Source organism: Dryas octopetala, chromosome 2 (genome assembly GCF_963921425.1).
Source record: "Dryas octopetala chromosome 2, drDryOcto1.1, whole genome shotgun sequence".
NCBI lineage: Eukaryota > Viridiplantae > Streptophyta > Magnoliopsida > Rosales > Rosaceae > Dryas > Dryas octopetala.
In genome coordinates, this window is record NC_141367.1 from 6,614,541 (window position 1) to 6,639,580 (window position 25,040).

The 25,040-nt window shown below is 34.7% G+C and overlaps 1 protein-coding gene, 3 long non-coding RNA genes and 1 pseudogene across 6 annotated transcripts; 3 read left to right on the forward strand and 2 right to left on the reverse strand.

Annotated features, from left to right (window-relative positions):
• The first annotated feature begins 41 nt into the window (after positions 1-41).
• Positions 42-16,851, forward strand: LOC147292771 (uncharacterized; annotated as a pseudogene).
• On the forward strand, positions 1,949-10,060 carry LOC147292772 (uncharacterized). 3 transcript variants are annotated; one of them, XR_015120886.1, is made up of 7 exons: positions 1,949-2,087; positions 2,165-2,244; positions 2,355-2,466; positions 2,834-2,902; positions 3,036-3,222; positions 3,702-3,779; positions 9,996-10,060. It is a non-coding gene; the product is annotated as an uncharacterized LOC147292772 (long non-coding RNA). The 3 variants fall into 3 exon arrangements; XR_015120884.1 differs by having other exon boundaries at positions 2,834-3,222; XR_015120885.1 differs by lacking the exon at positions 3,036-3,222.
• On the reverse strand, positions 10,296-12,537 carry LOC147292773 (uncharacterized). The gene is made up of 3 exons (XR_015120888.1): positions 12,275-12,537; positions 11,643-11,700; positions 10,296-10,417 (listed from the first exon to the last, which is right to left on the reverse strand). It is a non-coding gene; the product is annotated as an uncharacterized LOC147292773 (long non-coding RNA).
• LOC147292774 (uncharacterized) lies at positions 13,112-13,793 on the forward strand. The gene is made up of 4 exons (XR_015120887.1): positions 13,112-13,136; positions 13,252-13,320; positions 13,403-13,487; positions 13,696-13,793. It is a non-coding gene; the product is annotated as an uncharacterized LOC147292774 (long non-coding RNA).
• A 415-nt stretch (positions 16,852-17,266) lies between the features above and the next one.
• Positions 17,267-24,407, reverse strand: LOC147292775 (uncharacterized). The gene is made up of 9 exons (XM_086230925.1): positions 22,942-24,407; positions 22,051-22,900; positions 21,829-21,875; positions 21,195-21,722; positions 19,897-20,797; positions 19,478-19,771; positions 18,471-19,355; positions 17,779-18,388; positions 17,267-17,508 (listed from the first exon to the last, which is right to left on the reverse strand). Exons 1-9 carry the CDS (start codon positions 24,405-24,407, stop codon positions 17,267-17,269), a joined length of 5,823 nt encoding a protein of 1,940 aa, XP_086087051.1.
• Positions 24,408-25,040: the final 633 nt, after the last annotated feature.

A 25,040-nucleotide genomic window follows, 5' to 3' on the forward strand; every position in this document is an offset into this window, starting at 1 on the left:
AAATATTTATATTTTGATATAAAATTCATAGGTACGTTATAATGTCTGATAAACAAAATATCAAGCGAAGAAAAACAATTTTTTCATATTTTAAGAGAGCTAGTGATGAATCCTCAAGTGAGATCCCTTCTGACCCTCCCCCATGTACTCCAATATGTGATAAGCAACAGCCTTCTGAGTCTCCGGTAGTCTAGTCTCAAACTCAAAGGGTCGACTTTGATCAAGAAGTTGATATCAATTCTCTTGTACGTGAACCTAAAGATCGTCTTGCAATTTGGAAATATCTTGTGAATGAACTGGATAATGTTCGGAGAGCTTATATTCTCCTAGGACCATATCAACTTGAGTTAGAGAATTATCCACGCTCCTTTGATGGACAACAAAATCGTAGATTTCAGTCCTTTTGGTTCAAAAAATTTCCTTGGCTTGAGTATTCTGTTAGTCTTGACAAAGCATTTTGTTTCCCATGCTTCATTTTTGATAATGAGACATCTATCATCCGACATTCACTGTTACTGGGTACAAAGATTGGAGAAGGGTTAACAATGGAAAAAATTGTGCTTTTTTACATCATGTGGGGACCATTAATTCCCCACATAGTACTGCAATGGAAAAATGGGATAACTTAAGAGACTCATCTAAACACATTGAGAAAAGAATTCAGGAGCAATCACTACAAGAAGTGGAAGAAAATCGGTTGAGACTTAAAGCTACAATAGAGAGTGTAAGGTTGTTAGCAAACCAAAGAATTGTTTTTAGAGGCCATAATGAATCAGTTAACTTATCCAATAGGGGAAATTTCAACGAAGTTCTAAAATCTTTTTCAAGAATGAATCTAGAAGTTGAAAAAGTTGTCTTAGAAAACGCTCCTGGAAACGCCAAGTATAATTCTCCATTGATTCAAAAGCAAATCCTAGATATTCTTGGTAACAAAGTGAGGAACCAGATTTGTGAGGAAATTGGCTATGCAAAATTCTGTATTCTTGTTGATTAAGCAGTTGACGTATCTAGTAAGGAACAAATGGCTATTATTCTAAGATTTGTTGATTGTGGTGGGTTTATCCGAAAACGGTTTTTTAAAATTGTGAGTGTTCCTAACACTACTTCACAAACTCTTAAAATTGAGATATGTAAAGTGCTTGTTAAATTCAATCTTCAAGTGGAAAATATACGTGGCCAAAGATATGATGGTGCTAGCAATATGAGTGGTGTATTGAATTGATTAAAAACATTGTTTCTGGAAGATATATTGTCCATATGCATATTACGTGCATTGTTTTGCTGATCGTTTACAACTAACGTTAAATGCTTCAGCTAAAGGGGTGCATGATATTTGGCAATTTTTTTCAAGTTTAAATCTAATTGTGAATTTTGTTGATTCTTCTGCAAAGCGTCATTCTGAGTTGAAAGCTATTAGAGAAGAAGAAATCGAAGATTTGGTAGCTGTTGGACGACTTGAAACAAGTAAAGGGACTAATCAGGCTTGCACTTTGCAACGAGCTAGGGCTACTCGTTGGGGCTCGCATTTTCGTTCCATTAAAAGTATGGTTGAATTATTTGGTGCAACACAGAAAACTCTTGAACATATGATTGAGAATGGACCCAATAGAAATATACAAGGAGACACTACAAGAATATTGTCAATAGATATCACCAATTTTATATCAGATTTGAATATGACTGATATTGTAAAAATTATAATATCAGATAATTTTTTAGCTGATTTCTAAACTCTATTAGATATCACATGGTTTTTTTCAACTAATATATAATATTTTCATTTTTCTAAGAACTTATAAAGACATAAGTATAAATTATTAACTGATATCTTAACACAACACTTATAATTTTTTATCCTTACACTCAAACTCACTGATATGTAATGTTTTTTCTGACTTAAATTTTTTTGTCCTACTCCCAACACTTGACATATACAGATCGATATACTAAAAATTAAAAACCTAGGTCTATCTCTCAGCTCACTTCTCTGTCTCTCTCTCGCAAATTCCATCTCGCAAAAACTGTCTCAGCTCATCAGTGTCACACACTCATCGTCGCCGTCGCCGTCCCCACTCCCAGACTTCATTGTGAGTTCGTCTGTCTCTCTCACTCTCACTTCTCTGTCTCTCTCTCACCCTCTGACTCTTAGCCTCTCCATTCACAGACGTCAAAGAACAACCTGACCAGTCGCACCCCAGCCTCTCTCTTGCCGTCGCCGCCACCGCTTGAAGATCCTTTCGACAGGTGAAGTATGAATTTCTGGGTAAATTAGTTTCTGAATTTTTGGGTAAATTAGTTTGCTCACAAGGGCGTTTTCTGTGTGCTCCATTTTGTATAACAAAACTTGAAATTAGTGAGTGAGATTTGGACTATCTGCTCATCAGCCTCACACACTCGCTGTCGCCACTCAGCCTCCACCTCTTCGAGTTCAAGCCCAGACTCACCACACCTCTCATGTCTCATTGGGTAAAGGCTTTTGAGAAGTTCTTTTATCAAGTCTTTAATTTGTTATTGATCAATTTTTTTTATTGATTAAGTTTTCAATTTGTTAGGTTTGGTTGAGATCTACCCCTATTTGTTCATTCAATAAACCCAATGGATCGATTGTTCATTACAAAATTAGGTGTAACTATGTACGAAGTGATTCATTTGTGTGATAGTGTTAACCAAATAAGAATGTCCAGTGTTTTTTTTTTCTTTCCTGACTATTGGCTTGCTATTGACTTTCCCCAGGTTCATATTATTTTACTCTTGAAATTTTTCTCTGCTTTGAGCTTTACCTATTAAGAAAATGTTCTACTTATTCATGTTCTACATCTTTTTGCTCTTAAAGGGACTGTTCGTACCTCTGGAAATTTGGAGATTAGCAAAATAATATGGTATGGGAGCCTTTTTACATGTGGTGAGTTACTACCAGTTATAATATTAACAGTCTTCAACTTAATTGTTCTAATTTATTAATTGTCTGTTTAAATATGGTGGAAGGAGATGTAACAAATATAATTTTAGATCCAATGTTTATATTTGTTTTCCAGCGAGGTGTCAATTGCATAGGTTCTATCTCAGTAAGTGTAATTTAACTGCTGCTCCAATAATTCTGCTTGTTATTTGTCCTCTCTTGTGTGATTTTCTGGAATGCTCTACATTGTGTGGCAACATGCCTCATATTGTTAAAATTGTCAAGTCATTCTTAGGAGCGGCTTACTATCAATTTGCACTTAGGTAAGTGTTCTTTTCTTCTTTTTTATTGTTATCTTAATTTTTCTTCATTTATGTTTATTGTGTTTTTTGATTTGAAGACCAGTTTTTCATTGATTTTATGAATGGGTCTAGGGTTAATTTAGTAGTTTTATTTCTCTCCTTCAACGAGAAATCTGAAGATTTATACTAAATTTATAGTAGATCAAATCGATCAATTATGTTATGATATTAGCCCATTAGATAAATTGCTATGACTTGTAGGGTTTAAATTTATGGAGAATAGGGTAATTAGATCATGAAATATTTTGTATTGGATGAATCCCTCTGTTTTAGTTGTTCTCAATCTTGCTATTTCTCTTTGGTTTTTTTAATCTTTTGTTCTTTTTTTCCCCAAATTTGTAAGTACTTATTAATTGCATTCAGTTATTTCTTTGACTTTTTTCCGTAATGGTTCTGAAAATTGCCATAAGTTGTATGATTTTGCAATTTTACATGTACAGATAACTCAGGGCCATGACTTTCTGAGGCCTTTTTTTAATACGAGGCGTTCATTATTCATTCCTTGAAAAGTGTTTAAGGTACTTGTGATATATTAATGATTAAGTGTGGTGCACATTTTCTCTGCGACACTTATTGTTTAAGACATACCTATGATGCCCAAGGTATTGTTTAATCCTTTTTTGAACCATGTGGAGATGGATTTTGGTTAAAAAAGGGATGGAGATGCTTGCTGAAACATACCTAGTGAATTGAATTATTTGTTTTATGTTGAGAAGGCCATGTAAGGACCTTATTTGAGCTTACATCTATTTGGGAGTCCTAATTGATTAAGGATACAAGAAGGGAAGTTTTATTTGGTTATCCGGTTCCTTAAGGTGAAGTAAAGTCCTAATTAATAAGGAATATCTATCTTATTAGGTTATGGATTGTGGAGGTGATAAGGATAAGTTTTTGGGTTTTCTTTATGGGTAAGAAACCTTAAGGCTTTCACCTATAAATATAAGGCTTAGGTCCCCCCTCTTTTACACAACATACAAGCACAAAACCTACCCCATATTAGGAGTGCATAAGGACGTGTAGAGAGAGAGGAAGATCTTTGCTAATTGCCGCATATCATCAATGGCTTCTCAAGGTTAGTACTTTTTGTATGCATATTTAAACGATCTTACATGTGGTATCAGAGGCAGCTTATATGCATCTAAAGGTCTAAGCCTAAAAAAAAAAAAAAAAAAAAAAAAAAAAAAAAAAAAAAAAAAAAAAGGGTTTAAAGATTAAACGTGAAGGATGCTTGAAACCCAATGTTAGCCGATTATGCACTTTGTCATACTTTATTAATTTTATTGCACCATAATCAGATTTTATAGAATACATGTTTGTATGATAAAGAATCTTGCGGCTTGTTTTGTTTGTTTCTCTGCCTATGTATGCAAAGTTTTCCTTTGATGTTTAATTAATTAATACATGTTATATGTATATCTTTCTCATGTTTTGATTAAGATAGAAGGATGATTAGGATTTTCTCTAAATTAATAAAGCAACTTATGGTTATTGTTTCCAGCAATATATATGATCAGTATGTTGATAGCTAATAGATATAAGACATATGTATCTGTCTATATGTGTTCTCCTTTGTGACTAAATTCCGCAATCAAGAATGATCCATAAGGTTGTCAAGCTTTGATTAAAAACAGTTGGTTTATGTTTGGTCCACAGATAAACATGAAACAATTGTTATTAATCAATTCAAAGTACTAATTGACAAAATTTGCATCATGAGGGACTATCAATTGAATTTTCTGCTCACAAGTGTGAATTTAATTGAAAATAACTCATGATGGAACAAGATGGTATATTAATTGGTGTAAATATCCAGGTTTTTCAGTCCACAGATGAAAGGTCTAGATATCAGATCATTATACCAGTTCATACTGCCAGACTTGTGAAAGAAACGAAGGGCATATTGATATTCTATCCACAGATGATTATCATTCATGCATAAAGATTATTGGGGTTAAAGATTGATCATGTTGCATATTTCGTTGAACCCTGAAGGGTAGGAATTTTTAAGAAGTGGAAAGCGAGATTTAAAGATTACTTTACGGTCTCTTAATTTGATCATGACTTAGCTGGTTGGGAACTCTCATAATTTTCCATTTCAAATGATTTGATTTCATTTATTTTGAATCATTTGTATGGGTTTTCATTGAGCATATATATATATATACATATAATCAGCAGGCTGATCACTTAATTTTATGATTAAACGATGTCTGGTTTTATGTTCTAAGGATGCGTATCTATATTAATCTATTTTACTCGCTTTTCCGCATGGCAATAGCATTTAACCCATGATTGTATCGGCATATGTATCCCTTGGGTTTAAATATATAGATTTGTATGGTTACCAATTAAACGTACTGCATGCATAACGAAATCAGACCATTGTATGCACTCATGTCCTTTTCTTGTTGATAAATATATATATATATATATATATAAAGCATATCTATTCCTTTGGTTGATCTTGCTGACTCATATATATGTATTTATACTTAAAGTCATGCATATGTGCTATTTATATATATATATATATATTTGAAGATATAATGCAATTTTGATGATTGAGGATTTGAATTTGATTTGATGCATTTATTTAGTTAGTGTATATATTAAATTTGTACACTAGAACAAAAAATTAAAGCTTTGTGCGAAATTAAGTTTTCTGTTTGCATTATTAGAAACTACTTGTTATGAAAAGATCGACTAAAGCCTTTTTCTTTTTATTGATCTCGACAAGTGGGCTAGTGCACTGACTGCACCTAAAAGAAATTAGGTCTATTTTATTATGCTTTTATGATAATTGTTAAGGTTATATATATGGATGAACACATGTTTTGGTTATCTAACTCTGTTTTGGGCCTGTGATTTAATTATATATGTATGTCGTAGTTGATATTTTTGATTTAGCTTCTATGAATTACACTGGTAAAATCTCAATTACCATTATTTGTATTGAATGGTTGTTAATTGATAGCAATTGTGGCCGTGCGCCATAGTTATAAGGTTATGTATATCTATTAAAGTATCTAATTTCTTGATGATCAAAATGGTGCATGTCCAAATTTATTTTGGGATTGCATATATGTATGTATAATGTACATCTGAATTAAATAGCTAGACAATTCAATATATTGCTTTGTTAATTTCAACGGACTCTTATGGACAATATTGCATATAAATAAATACAAAACAACTTAATTAAGAGAACATCTATATTGACTTTCATGTTATTGAGATATGATAGCACTTTTGAATATACACTTATGACTCATTGGTAATGTATCGAACTAATTGGGACACACACACCTATCAAGCTTATGAATATGTGATGGTTTAAATATTGTTTGAAGTTTACATCTAATGTGGTTGGTTGTGATTAGCTTCAATTATATATGAAAAATAATGGATTGTTCTAGTTGTACGGTTCTTATGCAAGGAATTGACTTGGACTTTTAATTAACTAATGTTTTAAAGATTATATTGCTCATTATTGATTTAAAGGGGATTATCTATAATAGTTATTTTTATGTGATTGGCTGTTATGATTATTATTTGTATGTTGTCTTATTTAAATTGGTTTAATTTGGATGTCCAAAGATAACAAAATTCTTCTCGCTTTGGACTATAGCATTACCAATTAAGAAAATAAATCATCACCTAAAAGAGACTTGGGTATCTAAATATATACTAATCTATGAGGTTTTTTACATAAGAAATATAAATCATGTATTGTTTCGCTTCATGTTAGACATATTATTGTAGATGATTAAATTTATGGATGAAACTTTGATATGGAAGAAGCGCTAGCATTAAATGACTTATAATTGATGTGTCGAATTATACATGAGTTATGTGATTTAGAACCTTGTGTGATTATATTATTTTAAAGTATTTTGAAGTGTTTCTTGATCTGTGTTATGGCTTAAAGTTTATACTTTATATGATGTTTTAAAGATTGCCCTTTTAAGTTTACATTCAATTATCCGGTTAGATATGCATTGTTGTTTTAAGATATATATATATATATATATATTATTCATCCATGGTCAGTATTTATTTTGAGCGAATAATATTATTTCATGTTACTTGGTCATACATTTTATTCTAGAATAGACACATGCATCATCTAGAATGATAAAGAAATTAAGGAATCATCACTCAGGAAATATATATGAACTTAGATTCATTATCCAGTTAAGAAGATATTTTGGATATTAGAAGAAAAGATGCTTAGGCATATATGTCGAAATTGGCAATATCTTGCATGATCAGAAAAACACTTAATTAATTGATGCTTATGTTTGAGAATACTTGTGGTCTTAAGATTTTAAGTTTCATCTATATTTCTGTTATGATATATGGATCGGTAATTATGAGGTTTTTATTTATATGCATAGCTATCTGATCATAGAATTCATAATTGATGCATCTGAAACTTATGAATATAGTGGCTTGAATATGAAGTTGAACTTGCAGTATTCTTTTCTTTGCTACAGATTTTTGGTTGCATATTGTTAGCCTTTCTATATACTTTGAGGTCTTGGCTAGCTATAAATATGTGTTGATGCAGTTTTAATCATACAGATTGATTAAATAATTTTGCTAAAATTTTCATTATCTGTATCAAGTATTATGTTATATAACTCTAGTATTATATTATATATGTCAATTACCTATTAAAGCTTCTTCAGTTCTTGATCCCGCTATAAGAAAACTCTAAAGAAGAATATATTTGCCAAAGTGGTCCATTCATTTATAAATTTTATTAGTTCAAGGATTTATTTTGATCAAGATTGCATTTTTGGATTATAATAAATAAAGATCCTTCCAAAATGAGGTTAAATATTGTATTTGGTTCAATTAAAAATAACACATTGTAATGTATGTATACACAAATTTTTGAATATTTCTTCTTGCCCACAGGTGTAGAAATTTTCATGAATTTTGTATTTTATATGTTGGCTTTGTGATAAGGTTTTATTATTGCATTTTATTCTCTGCCCAAAGGTGAGATTAATAATGCATATGGAATTTTTTAAAAAGCTGAAAAGAATAAGTAATATTTTTCTCGCATATTGTTTTGGTTTGCATATATTTATATTCAGTCATGAACTCCTCTGATATGAATTATGTTTCCATTGAGATAGGATTCTTATTTGGTTTTTGGTACATTGTTTTTCTTGTACCTTTAAGGAATTTTGGAATACAGTATCCATGAAAGAGATTAATTTCTCAGATGCATTAATGTTATAAATACGTATTTTTGTTAGAACAAATACGTTAAGGCTTATGTTATTGCATATTGTTTGTTTAATCATCAAAACAGTACCATTCTTCAAGGGTTCTTAAAGTGATGCGTGAAGTGAATTTTATAATCTGTGAAAGGGTCCCTAGACTTGATATCTGACCCATTGAATAAAGTTGTCTCTAATTCATTTTTCAGAAGCATGTCACTAACATGAGGGTACTATCCAGTTTTAAAGATGCCCTAATTTAGTGGGAGCTATTAAGCTTTTAATTTGCTTATTTTTAAGTTAGTGATTCCTGTATATGTCTTAAAGTTAAGGAGTGTTATGTTTGCTTTCAAGTTTATAAATTGATTAAATTCCAGTTTTAAATTTTCAGTTTATTATGCAACATAAATAAAGATGTCTTTGTCGATATAAGGGCTTTTCATTAAGCATTAAGGTTAGATCACATAGTGATCATAAAGAGGACCATTTATATGTCAAGTGTGATATTTCACAATTAAGCTCACTTCATATAACTTTTGACCATAACTTGTTGGTACTTTATGTGAATATCGTTGCTTATTGTGATTATAGGTGGATGATAACATTTACATTGGAAATCATGTCTATAGTCCTATGAGTTGATGATATTTGACACTAAGTTTGAGATAGATATTGTTATCAAATAGCTTTCCAAAGTTGTGCACATAAGGAAATCGATCCTTGATTGTAAAGAAGGGTTTTTGAATAGATGTGGCGCTCAAGTGGGAGAATGTAAGGACCTTATTTGAGCTTACATCTATTTGGGAGTCCTAATTGATTAAGGATACAAGAAGGGAAGTTTTATTTGGTTATCCGGTTCCTTAAGGTGAAGTAAAGTCCTAATTAATAAGGAATATCTATCTTATTAGGTTATGGATTGTGGAGGTGATAAGGATAAGTTTTTGGGTTTTCTTTATGGGTAAGAAACCTTAAGGCTTTCACCTATAAATATAAGGCTTAGGTCCCCCCTCTTTTACACAACATACAAGCACAAAACCTACCCCATATTAGGAGTGCATAAGGACGTGTAGAGAGAGAGGAAGATCTTTGCTAATTGCCGCATATCATCAATGGCTTCTCGAGGTTAGTACTTTTTGTATGCATATTTAAACGATCTTACAGGCCATATGAGGCACCTTATTTCATGTTAGTATGTTACTGCTTTTTGAAATATTGTAGATGTGATTGAAGTTTTATTTAATGAAGGCTCTTATAAATAGCCTCCTTTTAGACTATTAGTTTTATATTGACAAAAAAGAACACCATAGCACATTGTCATCTTTCACTGCAACTCCTATGATTTGATGCTCTAATATCAAATCCTCCTTTTCAAATTTCATGCTGCAGTTTCGTATGACATCCAGTTTGGTCTACTAAGCCCTTTAATAAGGCCACTTGTAATTTTTTTTTTTTTTGGTAATACTTTGATTAGTTGCATACTGACCGGTTATTTTGGTTCAGGCAAGATATGAGATTATTAGAAATTACATGCTCAAGGTTGGCTCGCTTAGACTTGATGTGATGTTGACAGGACCGCCCCCGAATTTCACCCTGAAACCCAGAGAGGTCCTGCGGGAATCCAAAATCAAGGAAAATCCTACCGAAAATTCGGCAGAACCTCCCCTGAAAATGGACTAACCCAAAATTTCAAGACCTGTTAAAAACACTTCTAAGACAGCAACCACCTCTACCACAACCAAATAGGGTCTCAGACCCAACAATCTCACAGAAATCCAACTTAAAAATTTTCAGGGTGGTTATCAGAGCTGCTATTCTATCACAAGGAATTTTTACAAAAATTAAATGGCGCCTACAAGGTCCAACTAAGGAGATGATTGCAACTGCCTCGACGTGTTTGGCTCGACCTCCACCAAATCTACTACCTGGGGGACAATTTAAGACAAAACAAATAAACCGTGAGACGACTCAGTGAGTGGACAGTTTAACGAGAAACGTACATAAGTAAAATTTCTGTTCCAGAAAATCCTTCAAAAACCACGTTAACTCTAAAACCTCTCGTTACTGTTTGAAATCCCCCAGTTTTAAAACAATTTCACAAGTCTTAAAAATGTTATAAAACCCATGAAACTCAAGGAAAAGATAACACATATCTCAATAGCAAATCATTTAAATTAACAAAGTCATAAAAATAATAATAAAATCAAAATCATTATAAAACTCGAAAAATATTTCTCACTTAAAATCCATACTCAAACTCTGAAAATACCAATTTCATTTTCCACCATGCTATATACCCTGAACAATCCTGGCCATACACACGCGTGGAGTAAATCCAACACGTGCAGGCAATATCCTGGCCATACACACGCGTGGAGTAAATCCAACACGTGCAGGCAATATCCTGGCCATACACACGCGTGGAGTAAATCCAACACGTGCAGGCAATATCCTGGCCATACACACGCGTGGAGTAAATCCAACACGTGCAGGCAATATCCTGGCCATACACACGTGTGAATAAATCAGCACGTGCAGGCAATCCTGGTCATACGTGCACGCAGAGCGGCCCCCAAAGGGCGAAGCATCCCGACACACGGCCCAAAGCCTATATGTGCATCGTGATGGGTCCCAAAGACCTATTAAATCTGATAACCTGTAGGGTACTGCAAAGGGTGGTTTTGAAAACCATTTTCCATAACCAAATCATAATCCTTTTTCCACCAAGAATAAATATCAAGATATTTTCCCAAAAAGGAACTTAAAATCCATAAGCCAACATACGAAATTCAAATAAAAATCGATATACATAAATCAAAATAATACTTTTCGACAAAACTGAAATATTAAATGAACCTTGTATATAAAATGAGAAATTAAATTCTTTTCCCAAAGTCCAACAACTCACTAAAACCAACATGTAAATATATGTTTAAAAAAAAAACTTTCTTATGAAGCATTGAAATCCGAAATCCAACATTTTCTTCAAATCCCAAATCAAATTCATGCATAATAGGATTAATGAAATCTTTTATAAATTTATTTGAAAACCAAAGTTCGCTCACATTTGTTATTTCTAAATCAAACTCAATTAACCCAAAATAAAACGCAAATTTCATAAATCATTTAAAGAAATGAGAGTCCACTCACAGTGAGAAAATCTAATGTCGATCCTCCGCCAGATCGTCGCGAACCCCGATCGTGTCGCCTATAACACAACGATAAAATATGAAATTAGTCTCGACTCCAATACGTTTAATTTTGTGTGTGTTAATTCTAATGTCTCGCTAAACTCACGCTCGAGTAACGGTTATAAATCATCTTCCTCAAAACTATACGCTCTCTAACCTATTCCTAACCATCTCGAAACTTCCCGGCTCACACCAGCATCAACCACACCCAAACTCCTAATTTCTTCAAGTTTCTCATTAGGGTCAACACTTAGAGGTTTACTAGTGGATAAATTATCCAAAACCACTCCAACAATTTCCACAAAACTCAGCCAATCCATAGCAAATCCGAACTGGGTTCCAACCCTTGAAATCAAACTTCTCAATGTCCAAAATCCTCCAAATTAACTCTAATTTTTTATGCTAAACATAGAACAACCTTCCTAAGAGTGAAAATTATCCAAAACACAACAAGATTAACCCATAAATCTCTACATTCAAAGGGGAACCCGAAATCACTACAAAACCAAAATTTTAATTTCCTAAATACTTCAAATTAACCATTAAAAATACAGGGAAAATAAAGCCCAAGATGGGGAAGAGAAAACCCACCAAGAATCTCGAAGACTTGAGGTGAAATTGACTGAAAATGGAGGGAAAAGTCGACGGCCCTGTGTGGCCTTTTCGAGCAGCACCGACGCGCAAGGGGGGCTGGGCTAACTGGAGGAGGAGCTGGCGAGCTGGCCGGCGTTGGGGGAGGCTCGCCGGTGGCCTGGACTGGTCGGGAAATGGCCGGAATTGACCGGGCTGGGCTGGGCTAGGCTGAGCTGGTCGCGCACAGAGAAAAGGAGGAGAGAGAGAACTCGGGGAGAGAGGAGGCCGGAGGGGGGGGTCGGCGCCTGGGGAAGCTCGCCGGAGCCAGAGGCTGGCCAGAGGTGGCCGGTGATGGTGAGTGGGGTGGCTGGGGCTGGTGGGCGCAGGGGAGAGGGTGCGGGAGAGAGGAAAGCCGAGAGTGAGAGAGAGAGAGAGTGCGGGGGTGATAAATAGAAAGGGAGAGAAGGTTCTAGAGAGAGAGAGAAAGTTCAATAAAAAAAAATATCAGATTTTTAAACCCAATTTGTCATTTTACGAAATTGCCCCTCGCTTCAAACGCCCATATCTTCCAATCTGTAACTCGGATCGAAGCGTGCTACGTGTCTATGAACTCGGGGGATCGAAACCTATCTAACGGACCCAAGGTCAAAGTCGAAAACCCATTTATTTTAAAAGTCAACTTTTGGTCAAGCTTAAATTAAAACAAAAATAAATATTTAAATCAAAACCCTTTTTATTTTCCAAATAAATCTCATAATCTTTAAAATGCAATTCCACACCTTAAAAAAAATCTCTTAAAAACATAGTTAAATAAAAATTTAAATTTCTAGTGAAAATTTGGGTCGGGTCGTTACAGATGTTCAGGACTTGTACTGTACAGGTAAGATGATTGTTACTAATCTAATCAGGCATGTTTCATAATGTGTTGTTCCATTGATCTGTAAAGGAGGCAGATCTTTTAAACTCATGCACAACTTATTTGTTAACTTTTTTAGGTTAATCTGGACTTCAGTTCTAAAGCAGACATGAAAAGGAAACTCCGTGCTAGTCTTGATTTGCAACCTGTGAGGAACAATTGTCCCTTGTTTTTGCTGTAAAATTTGTCGCTTATATGGTATCTAACCTTTCAATAAATGAAATTAACAGATAGCAACAGCTCTATTTGCGAGTGTTACTGAAGAAAGAATATATTGCTCCTATAGTGTTACTTAAGAAAGAATACGATGGCAAGGTAATGATACTTATCATCTATATGATACTCAAATTTGTTTAACCAAAATGGTAAATAATCTTGTCTAATAGTCTTTATCAGATATGTTGTTAAGACTTTTAAGTTATTTTTTAATGTCATTATTTATACTATCAACGTGGGCACATAAATTTTAAATTGTATATGCTTTTTTGATATGATGAATATTAACAAATTTATTATGTTGCAGCTTGTTGATGTAATATATCTGGTCATCCCTAGAGGCAGTAATAAGCTTGTTTCTCAAATTAAGGATTCAACTAAGATACCTGTTCTTGATCATGCTGGTAAGAGAGATAGCATAGACAACGTATACTTTCTTAGCATTCTTTAAATAATAATGTTTCTACCTCATGTTTGATTGCATGTCTTTGGTTGAAATTTTTGCTTAAGCTTAAGGGAAATAGAGTGTATTTGGATTGACAAAGGCATACCGTTTGTACTGCTCTGTGTATTTTAATTTCCTCCAGTAAAGTTTTGTTTTAAAATTGTTTATTTTATACCTCAAATAAGGTCTTTAAACCTGCATGTATTGGTATTTTCTTTGAATTCTAAAGAACAGGTGTTTTAACTCAAATAATAGCAAAATAAGTCATTTTTAGTGAATCTGACCATACTGGACTCCTGCTGAATTCTGTACTGCTGTGTAGGGAATTTAAATTTGAGATTTAGGGGTTTGAAATTAGACTTATTAATGGTTGTTTTAGGACAAGAACCAAGTAATTCAGACTTGAATTGAATTTGTTGTGAATTTTCTAAGATGGACTTGCTGGCAGAAATTTCTGCAACACTAGGAACAACTATATTTTACTAAATTTAAAGGGATTTTGAGTGTAACTTGGTCATTTTGAGTCATGCTTATGATTTGATACTTGTGGAATATGTACTAGACATGCTAAAGAGTGATTTAAACCAAAAACCTTATGAATTGAAGCTATGTTTGATTTATGGTGAATTTCCTAAACTGAGACAGTTTTCAGAAAGATTAAACCCTGATTTTTGAACCTGGAAAGATTTGTAACTGCTGGTCGATCTATGGCTTCAATTGACTTGATGAGTTTTATAAATGTTCTTTTGAATGTCTAGTACAACTCTATGAAATATCATATTCATAACTCTTGTATTTATTTTTATAAAAATCACAAGGACGACCTTGCCTTGATTTTCTATTTTTTTGGCAACTAGTAACCTAAACTTGTTCCTAAGTTTTAACCATGTTGTGGTTGGAAATAGATTATGATGTTTTTATTCCTTATAGTTTGAAATGTATATTTTGAGCTGGAGAAGTATATTGATCTAGTTCCATCCCATTGTTTTGAAAGAATTCCAAGAGCCTACACTATACAGATTTCCTATCTCACAGGCAGTTTGCCTTTCCTTTCACTTTTTCTTGAAATTAAAGACTTTTTTCTTTCTTTGATGACTCTGAAATTCTAAGTTATTACCTACATGAGGCATGTGGTTTTTTAACAGGTTCGATGAAGATACCATCATACATGTTTCTTTTTGGCCAATAATTTTAACTTAGTTCATGTAAATGTTAATTTTTTAGTTCATGTAACTATTTAGTTAACTTTATTGAACCATCGATCTTTTGTTATTATGTAGGGAGGCAGCACAACACATGGGAGGAAATTGAAGTTGATGAGGTGCAGATTTCATGGGTCAATTTTGTCGGTAATTACATGTAGAGATGTTGCCATGCCAATATTTTGTACATATGGGCAGCTTTTGGTGCATTACAACTTGTTTTGGTTTTGTAAAGGTCTTCACAAGTAGGTTTAGGTAATATTGCCTTAGTTATTAGGCTGGTGGTTATGTGTAGACCTCTAAAAAACAAAAAATGTGTTCTCTTGTTGGATATTGTACTGTAAACCTTTTTTGGCAGCTTTGAATATTGCATGTTATTGGTGATTGGAATATATGGAATGAGAATAAAAGATTTTATGGCTGCACAAATTTCTGCTCATTTCAATTTTCAAGCATAAATTTATGTTCAATGAATTGATATCCTTTTTAGGTGAAAAAAAACTGATATATAACATTCATTCCAATAATAAACGATATCAGTTTTGGTCTAAAAACTGAAATGTTTTGATGTTTTGATATCAGATTTTATCTCAGACCTGATATATAAACAATGTTTAGATATGAGAGTATGTTTCATACCTGATATTAATACCAGGTTATATATCAGTATTAGTGTCAAATACGATATCTATTGACCAGAACTATTGATATGCATATTTTGTAGATATCATAAATAATATAAAATCTGATATCTATTTGGTATTTAAGACATCAGATTGGAAAAAAATATATATAAAAATATTTACATATCAGTTAAAAACTGATATCTAAAATGTGCACATTAGATATCACGACTCGCTATATCAGACGGCTACCCTATTAGATATCAGTCCACGACTGATATGTATTGACAATTTTGTAGTAGTGAGAAGCTAAGAGTGTTTATAAACATATAAAGTCTTTTGATTTTGTGTTTTGCTTGCTTTTGATGAAAAATATTATGAAAATCACTGATTGACTTTGTCAAAAATTGCAGAAAAAATCTTTAGACATCTTAATTGCTTTGGAAATGGTTGTAGAAACAAAATCAATTCTGCAAAAGATGAGAGAAGATGGTTGGGATCCTTTAATGGTAAGTGTTGAATCATTTTGTAAAGAGCATGACATTGAAATGCCTGATATGAGTGCTCGTTATATGCATGGTACAGATCGTTCTTGCTAGCAAAAAGATTATATTACAAATGAGCATTATTATTATATAAATATATTTACGTTTGTAATAGATTTTCAACTGGGGAAGTTACATAATTGATTTACAGAAAAATCATCGGAACTTCTTATTCTTAGCTCAACATTGGATCCTCGTGAAAATTTTGAAGCATTTGACACTAAAGATATATGCACTCTTGCTAAGAAGTTCTATCCTCAAGATTTTCGTCCAAGTGATTTGCTTTCTTTAGAATCAGAGTGTGTATATTATGAGAAAGTTATGCGTAAGGATCTGAACTTTCAGAATACAGCTTCTACTCCTGATTTATGTAGATGACTAGTTGAAACAAAAAAGTCAGAATTCTTCCCTATGATTTACAAATTGATTTGTCTAGTATTAACCTTTCCTGTTTCTACGGCAACCACATAAAGAACATTTTCATCTATGAACATCATTAAAAATAAATTTCGAAACAAGATAGAATATGAGTTTCTTGATGATTGTATGCTTCTGCATATTGAAAAAGAATTTGCTGATAATAATGATTATGATTATGTGATCGATGAGTTTGATGCTATGGGACCTCGAAGGGCAAGATTTAGATAATATTATATTATAATCGCATTACATGTTTATTTACTATTTTTATATATATATATATTTTAATGTTTGTATAGATATGGATTTTGAGGGTAAGGTTCAATAGATCTCCCCTGACTAGTTGTATCTTTTTTTAATATTAATAAAATTTCTCGTACCATCGAGGTTTTATTTTTCAAGTTCCTATATAAATACTTTATGTGTATTTTTTTTTTACTAAGAAAAAAATTGTCTAGAGATTTAGCCCACCCAAGTTTCAAATCTTGGTTCCGCCCGCCACTAGTCAGTCACGTGGCATAACTTAAAAAAAAATTATTTGGTATAACCGATATACAACTACGTGGTATAACCAATCCAATCATCCAAATTATTGGGTTGTTCAAATATACTCTGAAGTGAAATGAGAGTGAACCAAACGTGACTACATTAAATACAACAGATTCATGAAGACCGAAGAGCGAGCAAACAGATATGATAAACTGATTAAGTTGGGACCAGAATCGGTGTAATTTGAGGGGGCCGGCTGAAAGACATGCACCCCCAACAGAAGAAAAAGAAGCAAGACATTGGCCATGATGAACAGCTTCCAACCTCTACCACTACCGTTATTGCTGGCCCTTTGTTCTGCAATTGTGCTGTCACCCTGTTTACCTTCTTCTTTGTCTATAAAACATAAAAAGTAAATATTCCAGAAAATTAATTCCAACATTTCAGAGAAAATCTCTTGAAATTAATCAAATTGGATCGATTTAGAAGTGTTTTTCATGGAGTGTCAATCCATCAACAGCTTGACTCAACAAAAAAAACTTGTGAATTGTGATGCTAGATGTCTTTGTGTTTTATATTTCATTTTTTGAAAAAAAAAAAAAAAAAAAACAGTACGTTTAAATAAGGAGCATTTCCAAAATCAAATGGTACACTTGATGAACACACCTGTTATTTCATCAAACTCTTGAATGAGTTGAGACAGAATTTCCACCGACTCAAATGGACACTGGCAGACCAAGTATATTCCTGGAAGCACCTCATATGACAAATCTCCACCAATGCCAGATGGTTCTAAATGATTCACTGTCGTGTCGTCACTGCCGTGTTGGGTACTCATCATATTCTCTTCTTGCTTGTACACAAGTTTGATGCCGCACTCCTTTACCTGAAACTGAGATCTCGTGAACATTGAAACAGTCACTTCATCGCCAACTTCCAATTGATTCCCAATCTTCCAATGACTCAACCATACTAAGTCTTTTCCATCACCCGGAACGCCAAAGAACAATGGGCCATAGATCCACTTCAGATGCTTGCTCTTATTACTGACTATTGTGAATATTGGGTTAGGAAAACGTTTGATACCATTGATGGTGCTAGAACAATCAATATTGGATTGGGCATAAACAGAGAAGACGTTCAAGCCTCGGATCCTTTGACCGGAAAGTGAAGGCACAGTAAAAGATATGGAGGAACCTCTACTTTTATGGCTGAATTGGCTTGGAACCTCACTCCCAGGAACAAATGTGCTGATTATACCAGGTTCATATAGTACCTACATATACCATTGAAATCAAAATATTAGTCAACTATGTTGCTTATTATACCAGCGACAGAGAGAGGAAAAAAGAAAAAACCTGGATGGGAAGCATCCTCCTCTTCCACGAAGTAGAACCTGCATGGGAACTTTCCATCATAATGGTGTCCGTGGGTTGCAAGTTCAGGGAGCCAAAAAGTTGGGTCATTTCTATCTGAACTCTTTCAATGGGTTCTAACTTGAATATCCACCCAATTTCGACTAGGTTCCAGTTGTATCCATAAATTAAGCTTACACTTGATTGACCGCCTGTAATTGTTTCCAACAATGTGCATCCGGTCACATCCAGCACTCGTACTACAGCTGGTATCCTTACAAGCAATTTGAGCCCCTCACACTGAGAAAAACAGAGATTATGGAGACTCGTAATTCCTCTGATGCAATCTGGTAGGCAAGAAATTGGATTTGAGCTTAGATCTAATCTTTGCAACCTGAATAGGTTACCAAAATCCTTGGGAAAATCATTATCAGAGAGATTGCAGTTTGCAAGACTTAAATCCACTAAACTGTGTGGTAGATATGAAGCCCAAACGATTCCTGAATTTTTGCTTGGGCATAATTTGACTTCCGTAGAGGTAGTGCATAAGTCATGTATTGGAATGCCATCTGCTTGAAGCTTTTTCAAAGATTTCATCTTCCCTACCTCCATTATTGGAAACCCATTAAGATTTGAGCAACCAGATATGATCAATGTTTCAACCAATTTTAGCATAGAAATATTCTTTGGAAGCTCTCTAATGTTTTTGCAATCTTTCATATTCAAATGAACAAGTCTCTCTAAAGTTCCAATGGATTCGTGGACATAAACCAAGCTTGCACAATCTTTCAGAATGAAACTTTCTAGATTGGGGATGTGCGAGAAGTCAGGGGTTTCGGTAAGGGCATGGGAATGGCTGATATTTAGGATCTTCAATGATGGAAGATACTGTTGAAATAAAGAAAAATGAAAGGTGGTATGGAGTCAATTCTTAAATTTATAAATAATCATTGAAATTAAAACCCCAAAAATTAAAGAATAGGGAGAATTTATAAAATGAAGTTGCATACCTTTGCACCTTTCCAAACTTGTTTCAAGCTGCTATAGCACATTTCAAGAACAACAAGGCTATCCAAAGAAAAATCATTGGGTAAATAATCAAAAGAAAATTCATTCCAACAGAACCATCTTAAATCTTTAGGAAATTCTTCATATGATCCAATTACTTGTTTATGACTAAGCTTGAGAAGTCTTAGTTTATGTATCTTTGCAAATGCATTGCTTTCCAAAAGTACCTCATTTGACTTTCCTGGATTGTATGCAGGATGCTTATCCAGGATAAGTCCTTGAATTGTATGTGTACCCTAATAACCAAAAAAAAAAAGGATGAGTTAACCAACATTGCATCTGCTAAAAAATATTTAAATAAACACCTAATCCACAAAATATACATTACATTATATAATTGAGAGAAACATAGATTTCTTACATTCTTTTTTGTCAATACTGTAAAAGAATCATTATGATGCCATAACCTACTTTGCTCCCCTGGTTCCTTTGATTCTAAGCAAACAATTCCTCTTCCCATGTCTTGAATCATTTGATGCATTTGCACTTTGTTATATACATCAATTGTAACCAAACACCTCTCAATGAGATTTTCAATGCCGACAACTGTGTAGAAATCAAAACCATCTAGTATTTTGACAATAAAATCTTTGTCCATTCCAATAAAGAAACATGCAATATGAAGGAATAAATTTTGATCATGGTCATCCTGTAAAGAGTCGTAGCTTAGTCTTATTTTATTCATGATTTCACCATTTGGAATAGCTTTCAACTTCTCTAATGCACTTTCCCATACAACTATACTTTGCCCTGATAGAGAGGAACCCAAAACTTTCAGAGCTAATGGAAGTCCTCCGCAGATGTGTACTACTCTCTTTGAATATTCCATATAATCTTTATTGGGATGGTCTTGTCCAAATGCGTGCCAACTGAAGAGCTCTAGTGATTCACTATCACCAAAAGTTCCAACATTGTGTATTTTCACTTTTCTCCCATTCAAAACATCATAAAGAAGTTGTTTTTGCATTTGAATCAAGCCATTGGGTGTTCTCGAACGTTCTCTAATGTTTTCAAGGAAACTGCTTCCTTGAAATCTTTTAAAGTTTGAATTGTATACAACCTTTGAAATGGTTGTCTTCCCTATTCCCCGCATCCCATAAATGACAAGTATGTCAACATTAGTTGATCCATCCTGTAACCATAAATTGATATTTTCGACTTGAGAATGGATTCCAATCAGGTGCGGAGCAACACTTAAGGGTGTGCGACTTAGTTTGTCTTCAATCACTTTAACAATTTTCTCGATGAATTTTGAATCGTGCCTAGAAAATTGCAATCAAAGTGGAAAACAAATCAAACATGATCATCATATATGACTTGAGATAATTAAATTGTAAAGCCTCATGCCATCAATAAGAAAGAATAATGCTAAAGGATGTCTCATCACACAAGTTATTGTTTTACTTATTTGTGAAATAAATGAATTTTAGAGTATATATGTAGATCTCGTATGAAGACACTAAATTTATATCAGTCTCATGAAAATAGCATGACAAAAAAAAAAAAAAATAGCATTATTCTTTTTTATTTTAATATAAATCCCAAAATGAATCAAGTGATATGTTAATTATTAATTAAAATGTCGTTGACTCCGGACAGAGCTCTAATCCAGCGTCATAAAAATGGAGTAGTATTTGGAATATTGAAATGAATAATTACCCATCAGCTTGATTTTGTAAGACCATCCCTGCTAGATCTGCAACTTCTCCAAGTGCTGCCCTCCATCGCTTGACCTTGTGTTTTACCGATTGATTTCTGTCGTGTCTAGCAAATGCTTTTGCAACTCTTCCAGTCTGCTTCCTCAGATGAGATGGATCGACGTCGTAGAAGACCGGCAAAACTACGTGGTCGTCGGAGGTCCTCTTGCGATCTAGAATCATCACAAGCTCGTCGAGGCACCACCCGGAAGACGCGTAGTCTTTTGAGAAGACAATGACTGAACTTCGCGACTGTTGGATGGCTTTCCGGAACTCCGGTTTAATATCTTCTCCTCTCTCGAGTTCATCGTCGTCCCGGAACGTGCGAAACCCTGCCTTGAGAAAGGCTGTATAGAGGTGGTCAGTAAAAGTCTTGCGAGTGTCTTCGCCCCTGAAACTCAAGAACACGTGATAACTAAATGGAGGAGGACGACGAGTATCTGAAGAGGAGGAGGATGAGGCTTCTGTACAATTTACTGAATGAATATACCTGGAATGTGACCAGGAATGTAAGCAAGAATGGTACTGGGGTTACAGAGAGAATTTCAGAGTGATGAGAGAAAGAAGAGAATGATTCACGAGAAAGGCATGCTCACATGTGCAAGATGCACACACCAGCAACCATATATTCCATTACAAAATTCTGTTATACAAAACGACATAGCATTGATCAAATATGACCGTTGCCTCACATGAGCCTATGAGCTCTTACAGCAATGCAAGCACTACCCTATGAGGCAATGCCAACTAAGCAACTATACTTTAATTAACAAACTAAAAACAGGAAACTTGCTTATCAGGCAAATGCCTTAACTAACTCTAATACTCCCTTCTAAGGATTTGACTGATAGCACTCCAAGTTGATTCCTCAATTCACAGAATCTTTCTCTAGGAAGAGCCTTGGTGAAAATGTCAGCCATTTGTTCCTCACTCTTGCAATACAGTAATTCAATTTCTCCTTCATTAATGGCATCTCTAATGAAATGGTACTTCCTCTTAATATGTTTGGACCTCTGATGAAAAACAGGATTCTTAGTCATAGCTATAGCAGATGTATTGTCACACATAAGTGGGGTTGCTTCCATTTGTTCCTCACCAAAATCATGTAACACAAATCTCAACCATATGGCTTGTGTTGTTGCTTCTGCAGCACTAACATACTCAGCCTCTGCTGTTGATAGTGCCACACTATGTTGCTTCACAGATGCCCAAGAGAAAGCTCCACTTCCAAATGAGAATGCATAACCTGAGGTAGACTTCATGTCATCCTCATCTCCTCCCCAATCACTGTCACAATACCCTATTAGGACTGCAGCAGTGTCTTTCTTGTACTGGATGCCAAAGTCCAAAGTTCCCTGTATATATCTCAGCACCCTCTTTGCAGTACCAATGTGCTTCATTGATGGACAATGCATGAATCGAGCTAAGAGGCTTGCAGCAAACATGATGTCTGGTCTTGTAGCTGTCAAATAGAGTAAACTTCCCACCATTCTCCTGTATTGTTCTTCATTAGCTGCCTTGCTTCCATCATCCTTCTTGAGTTTATCAGATGTTGCTAGAGGTGTAGAGACAGCCTTGCAATCTCTCAAACCAAATTTTTCTAACAAACTTTGAGCATACTTCTTTGATGAATGAAAATGCTCCCTTCTAATTGGATTACACCAATTCCTAGAAAATGATGTAGGAGTCCCAAATCAGTCATCTCATACCTATTCATCATTTCTGCCTTGAAATCTTCAAGCATGTTTATGCTACTGCCAGTGTAGACTATATCATCCACATAGAGTGAGACAATGAGTGTTCCCTGGTTTTCTTTGTTCTTAACATAAAGGGTAGCTTCACTTGGGCTCTTCTCGAATCCACACTGCATCAAATATGAGTCAATATTGCTGTACCAGGCCCTTGGTGCTTGCTTTAGACCATAGAGAGCCTTGTGTAGCCTATATACTTTGTCTTCCTGGCCTTTAACAGTGAAACCATCAGGTTGATCTACATAAACTTCCTCTTCTAACTCTCCATTTAGAAAAGCAGATTTGACATCTAATTGATAGAGCTTCCACCCCTTTTGAGCAGATAAGGCAATTAAGGTTCTAATGGTGTCAAGTCTTGCCACAGGAGCAAATGTCTCATTGAAGTCAATCCCTGGTTTTTGTGTATACCCTTTGGCTACTAACCTAGCCTTGTGCTTCTGTATTGACCCATCAAGATTAAGTTTAGTCTTGAATATCCATTTTACACCAACAATTGGTTTGTTCCCTGGCCTATCAACCAGCTGCCAAGTTTGATTCTTCTCAATCATTTCAATTTCATTTTCCATAGCCTTCTGCCATGCCTTGTCTTTAGCTGCTTCAATATAGGTTTCTGGTTCCACAATGCTCATTTTACAGTGAGCAAATACTTCATCTAGGCTTCTCCACTTCTTTGGTGTTGAGTCATATGTGCTTGCAAGGTCAATTTCAGTTGCTGCAGCAGGTGATATAAGTGAGGTACTAAGACTTGGATTAGCATTAGGAGATGCAATTGGATTGAAGGGACTCTGTGAAGTTGGACACAAGACTTCATGCTCAGATTCAGTTTCTGCAGTATGAGAATCCTCTTCATCACTCCAAGGAACAGATATGTATTCAGTGGACTTTGAATCCCAATTCCACATTGCTGACTCTTCAAAAATCACACTTCTAGAGACTATCACCTTATTGCTCTTGAGATCGAACACCCTATACCCTTTCTCTCTAGTTCCATATCCAACAAACACTCCTTTCTGACTTGTATCATCCAGCTTGTGTCTCAATTGATTAGGGATATGTGTATAACACATTGAACCAAAGATTCTCAAATGTTTCACTCCTGGCTTCCTTCCACTGAAAACTTCAAATGGAGTTTGACCAATCAAGGCTTGAGTAGGGCATCTATTTAGAAGATACACAGCAGTGTTAACTGCTTCCCCCCAAAAATAAGTAGGTAGTTTCTTCTCTTGCAACATAGCCCTTGCCATCTCCATGATTGTTCTATTCTTCCTCTCAGCCACTCCATTCTGCTGAGGAGAATAAGCAACAGTGAGTTGCTTTTCTATTCCAAAATCTTCACAGAACTTCTCAAACTCCATTGAGGTATACTCTCCCCCCCTGTCACTTCTTACTTTCTTCATTTTGTAACCACACTGAAGTTCCACCATTGCTTTAAATTTTCTGAATACAGAGAACACATCTGACTTTTGTCTCAAAAAATATACCCAGCACATTCTTGATTTGTCATCAATGAATGTGAGGAAATACTTGTTTCCTCCCAAAGTTTTTGACATTGGTCCACAGACATCTGTGTGAACCAATTCTAGCAGATCAATAGCTCTAACAGTCTTCCCTTTATCAAATGCTTCCCTGTGACTTTTGCTCAAAGCACATCCTTCACAGACATGCTCTCATTTTGTGAGTTTTGGTAAGCCAATCACCATTGCTTTGTCCTGCAATTGCAGCATGCTCTCGAAATTCAAATGGCCAAGTCTCTTATGCCATTTCCAGTTTGAACCAGTCACTGTGGCTTTCTTTGCCATCATTGGACTTATGTCCTCGAGTACAAGTGGGAAACACCTATTCCCTTTCATTTGAACTGCTGCCACAGGAGCTTTCATGCTCTTATCTTCATAAATGGTCACCATGTACTCACCAAATACCAGCCAGTAACCATGCTCCACCATTTGTCCAACACTGAGAAGATTTTCATCCAGCCCTGGCACAATCATAACTTCTGTGATGTACCTTGTTCCTCCTTTGGTTTGCACAGGCAAGGCTCCCTTCCCAGTTGATTCCAC